General features: G+C 39.4%; 1 protein-coding gene across 2 annotated transcripts in view; it reads left to right on the top strand.

Annotated features, from left to right (window-relative positions):
• Window positions 1-5,000, top strand: part of PCNX3 (pecanex 3) — a 2,517,385-nt gene that overhangs the window by 1,164,182 nt on the left and 1,348,203 nt on the right. For both annotated transcript variants that reach the window (XM_044060478.1, XM_044060477.1), the window contains exon 12: window positions 1-80. This exon is cut by the window's left edge and continues 74 nt beyond it. In XM_044060478.1, the coding sequence (XP_043916413.1) occupies window positions 1-80 (80 nt within the window). The remainder of the gene's footprint in view (window positions 81-5,000) is intronic.

The raw sequence follows: 5,000 nt of genomic DNA, 5'->3' as shown, positions 1-5,000 counted from the left end.
TTATTGAAGGCTTTTTCAGGGATATCTGGGTGTTTTTATTTTGCTTGGTCATTGCCAGCTGCCAGTATTCATTACTGAAGGTAAGCATTGTGTAATATTCTTTGTACTTATGGGTTGGTACTATCTGTGTGGGTCATACACCCTACACACCTATATGACCTATAATAACCTAATTCAACAAGTCATAGATTCAATCGACTTGATATGCTGCACAGTAGAGATGTAGCATTTTTCACATTTGTATGTGCTTGTTAGCTAGGGTTGTGTGTGAAGACTGACCTGTTTGAATCTTGGTCTGGGTGCTGCATTACTATAGTTGTGTTTCACACACAGCTGGTTTGCTGTATGCATTATGTTGATTAAATACACAGCACACATGGTTACATCATTATAAGTTCTTAGCAATGTATAACAGCATATAACATTTTGCTGGGTTAATTCAAATGTCCTGCCTACCTAATTCTCCTAGACCAAACAAAAATGGTAGATCAAAGAAAGTTAGTGAAGAGTGTAATCTGATTGTTTAAATTATATTCCTAGTATTTCAGTATTTAGCCTTTGTAGCTCAGCAAAGTACAGGGAGAAGGTTGTGGAGCATAGGTTCACTTCAGAACATAGGTGTTAGGTTAGGTAGGCTTGACTGCCTGGCTTGGAAGGTTTGTTAACGCAGTGCTAGCTGAGAGCACATGGTCCATGGGGTAAGTAGTGAACATTTTAGAGGTGAATTGTTAAGTAGGAAAGTGTGAGTGTATGTAGACTAGTTATGAGGCTTAGTGAACATAGACACTTCACTGACATAAAGACTTGATTGGCATTCACAAGTATTGACTAAATATGTGTGTAGTATTTACAGTAATTGCTGTTAAGGTTCATTTATCTGATTAGTTAACTGGAAATATGGTGGTTGATTTCATTTATTTTCATTTGCTCACTGGTGCAGAGTACTGATCCCTGTGGACCATTTTCAGGCTTAAACCAGGAGGATACAGTAGACAAGATAATGAAGCTGACATTTTCAAATAGACGTACGCATAGTAATGAATAGTGAAGCATGTTTTACAGCACAAGTAAAAGAGTAACTATAATTAAAAAGGGAACTCTCAACATTTAATCTTTAAGACAAGTCGCATAACTGGATCAACAAGTAGCATACACAGTAAGTGTTCACTATATGCAGTTTACTTAAGGTGTATGGGGAGAGGGATGGAGGGTAGAAGGGAGGGAAAAGTTAAGGAATAGTGGAAGGAAGCAAGGAGAAAAAGAGAGTGAACAAGGGACTGGGGAGATGTTATGAGCAGACGAACAGAGTATAGTATGAATGAAATGAGAGGTTATAGGGAAGGGGAATGCATTTAGTTTATGCTACCTGTTGGATGTAACTTACACAAGGCTTCTTTATTTATTGTATTTTTTTATTTATTTACATTTGTTTACTGGGAAATTCCAACTGAACACAGGTCCTTTTTCAATGGAGGCCCGGGGAGAAAAGATCCACAGAACAATAAATGAGCAGCAGAGTACATGAAGAACAATTCAGTATATATGCAATAGCAAATAATACATACTGCAGCAAACATTAGATATACATACAGTATAAAGGATAATAATGAACAGAGATACCAATATCTAGCTAGAGGCTAGGAATAAAAGTAGGATGTATATACAGATAGTAAAAAGCTCAAAGGGATACTGTTCTTAACTCATATACCTAAATCTTATATACAAATTTTGCACTAAACTCCAACAGATATAAAGCAGGTGCTCCACACAAAGGTGGAACAAGCTAGAAGGGCTAATGGGATGAAAGGGGAAAATAGAGAAGTAAGAGAGGAGACTGAGTGAATAGTATATGTGGTAGTGATAGGAAGCTAGTTGTAAGTCAGTTGGATAGGTATTTGGAGTTAAGCATGTTATAACATATCTGAGAGATTGAGTGAGGAGGGAAGAGGAGGGTTAAGGGTGAGACAATGCCTGCAGAGGAAGGAATGCAGTGATCAGATGGTGTGAGTTGGTTGGGGAGGGAAGAGGAAGGGGAGATAAAAAGGAGGGTTACTGGTCGGGATTGGTGCATGAGCATAACCAGAGATTTAAGTGAGTTTTTAGTGCTAGACATGAAGAGATTGCAAGAAGGTAGTATGGTTGGGGGGAGGGGTTGTTACATAATCAGGATATGATGCAGGAGAATAGTGCTTCTCCAGCTGAGTTCTTGGGTTTGGTCACTAGAAGTAGGTTGCATGGGACCTCATAACTAGTTGAAGGATTCCATGTTTACAGATGCATTTAGGTGTTGCAGTGATGCTGATATTAGTTGAATTTGACTTTTTCTTATGCCTTCAAAAAAATTGTTTTGAATTCTGTAAATAGAAATGCAGGCTCTGAGTTCAGGGAGCATGTCACCCAGTAGTTTAGGAGCACTGATGTTGCCATTTGCTGGTCACTGGGGATGAGTGTGTTGCTTTACTGAGAAGGCAGAACATGGATTTAAGGTGGTTAACTTAAAGGGGAATTGTGGTGTGCCAGTATTGTCAAACATATTGTACACTAGTGGTAGAGAAGGTCAAGACCGGTCATGGATGGGGAATCACTTTATACGTGCAAAGTATTAACATTAATGCTCATAATACAGGAACAACAGAGTAAACCTACATGTTTAATTTGAGAGTGTCTGCAGATCAGTGACAATTTTTAGTTAGTTTTTTCCACTTACTGTTATTCTGACAGTCGTCCCAGTGCCCCAAGCCCTTTGCTGGGTCTACTGGAATTACAGTATATGCCCCCCAGTCCAATGCTTGAATTTAATTTGGGGCCAGTGAGGATCCTAAGTAAAACCTTGGCTCGAGGTGATTCACTGTTGAAGTGACAGCCCTACCCCATGTGCAAAAATGGGAAAAGGGGTTGAGGATGGATGGATGTTAGATCCTAAGGGTGTCCTGGGGAGTTGTGCTGTTCACCTTCTAGCTAAGGGGAGGTGAGCCTTATGACCTACCATCTGTCTCCCGTCTCCCTTGTGGTTCCTGTGGTAAAGTCCAGGGGTGGACATGCATTGGGGTCATGCAACATTTCACCCTGCCTCATCATCATCATCATTGTTTTTTAAACATGTCCCTTGATGATGTCCACAGCCTACACCAAGGATCTTTGTCATAGATGCCCACAGGACCACCCTCCCCCACAGGAGATGATAATGTCCAACCCTTCCTGCTGGCTCTGTTAAGCACGAGTCACTAGTCAAACCCAGGTTAATGGGGCATTAGTCAGTGCTTTATCCCTTTATTCCACCAGAGTGGCTTAGATCCGAGACAATTTTAGTAGAAGAGTAAACTAGATAGGGTTGCAAAATGTCTTTCCTTTGTGATTGTGTTCCTTCCTTACTGGTTAGAAATCGTAAGAAGTGTCAGCAGGTATTGATAGTCCCATTTGTTTTGGATTTTATAAGACTGATTTGCAAGGTCAAAGAGGGAATGATCTAAGGTGATGCCCAAGTATTTGAATGAATATTTACGGATTCAGTGCTGAAGTTGTCAAGACTTAGTGGGGGTGTCTGGCTATTCTGTGTAGCCCTGCAGAGGTGCCAAAGTACATAAATTTGGTACTTTATGAATTAAGAGCAAGTTTTTTCTCTTTTGCTACTTGGTGTGTGTTGTTAATATGAATTGTACCATATGATGCAGCCAATGTGTACATAACTTTAGCATTAGCATAGTTGAGCGTTCTTCTGATTTTAAGTTGTATTTGGAGATTGTTGATGAATAGGGTAAAAGGAAGGGGCCTTAGCACTCATCTTTGGGGCATACCAGAATGTATGGAGGGTGTGGCAGAAAGTTTCTGTCCAGTTTTGACAGTGCAGTGTCTGCATGAGAGGTAGTTACTTTGGTAATCTATTTAGGAGGAGAATGTGGGTGATTGTGTCAAAAGCTTTTAGGTAGGTCAACAAAAAGAGCACCATTTAGGAGGATTTTGCTGTAAGTATGGAGTCTGTAAGAGTTAAAAGGGCTGTTAATGCGCTTCTCCCTTTGGTGAAGCAGTGTTACTGAGTAGCGATGAAGTTGGATTTGTACATGTATTCTTTATATTGGTAATACATAGCATTTTCATGTAGTTTGCTAAGCTGAGGTAGGAGGGAGACTGGGCTGTAATTTGCTGGATCTGTAACAGGTTTAGATTTTGGGATGGGTATAGTAGCAAATAATGGCTGATTTTGCCACTGGAGTGGAAGGACTTTTGTAGGAAAATGTTGAATAAATGTTTAACTTGGTCAGCTCTATGGTTTTTAGCATATTTTGATGAACCATTGAACCATGGATCTATGCCATTTGTTACAGCACATAATGTGATTTTTTTTTTTAGACCGTCTATAAAATTTTGTTTGTTTTTGATTAAGGTTCTCTTAGATAAAATTGGGGGGGGGGGGATACGATTTTTGTGGTTGTGTTTTTGTTGTCTGAGGTGAAGTGTTCAGCCAAGGAGTCAGGTGAGATGGCTGGGAAGTTGACGTTAGTTTTAGAACAGCTAATAGATTTGTTAATTTTTTTCCAAAATCTGTTTTGGATTGAAAGGGTTTTAATCACTTTTGCTTCTAGATTTCTTCCTTGGCTCTACATTTGTTTTTTTTTTTTTTTTTTTGGCTTCATTTCTCAGCGGTGTGTAGTGATGGTTGTCTGTTGGAAGGTTAGATTATTTTTATGTGGTGTAGATCTTGCCACATTTACTTAATGGAGTACACAGGTCTTTCTTAAGCCAGACTTGTTTAGATAGATTTGTAATGTGGGTTATTCTGGGGAAATAGATATTTTTGTACAAGCTTATTGGTTGAAACGGGTATTACATGTGGATTGTCTGCTTGATAGAAGGGGACCAGTTGGTGTTTTGTTCACTAAGAGTGATGATATTGTCCGGTGTTCTAGAGTATATCTGTTTCAGTACAGGTGGAGGGTTTGTTTTTTGAGGGCAGTAAAAAGGAAAGAGGGCAATAATCATGTAGATTGGTGGGCTGAATAATG

Source organism: Protopterus annectens, chromosome 2.part0 (genome assembly GCF_019279795.1).
Source record: "Protopterus annectens isolate FY-2018-M chromosome 2.part0, PAN1.0, whole genome shotgun sequence".
Taxonomy (NCBI): Eukaryota; Metazoa; Chordata; order Ceratodontiformes; family Protopteridae; genus Protopterus; species Protopterus annectens.
Note: the sequence above shows the minus strand (reverse complement) of the source record. Positions and strands in the feature narration are given on the sequence as shown.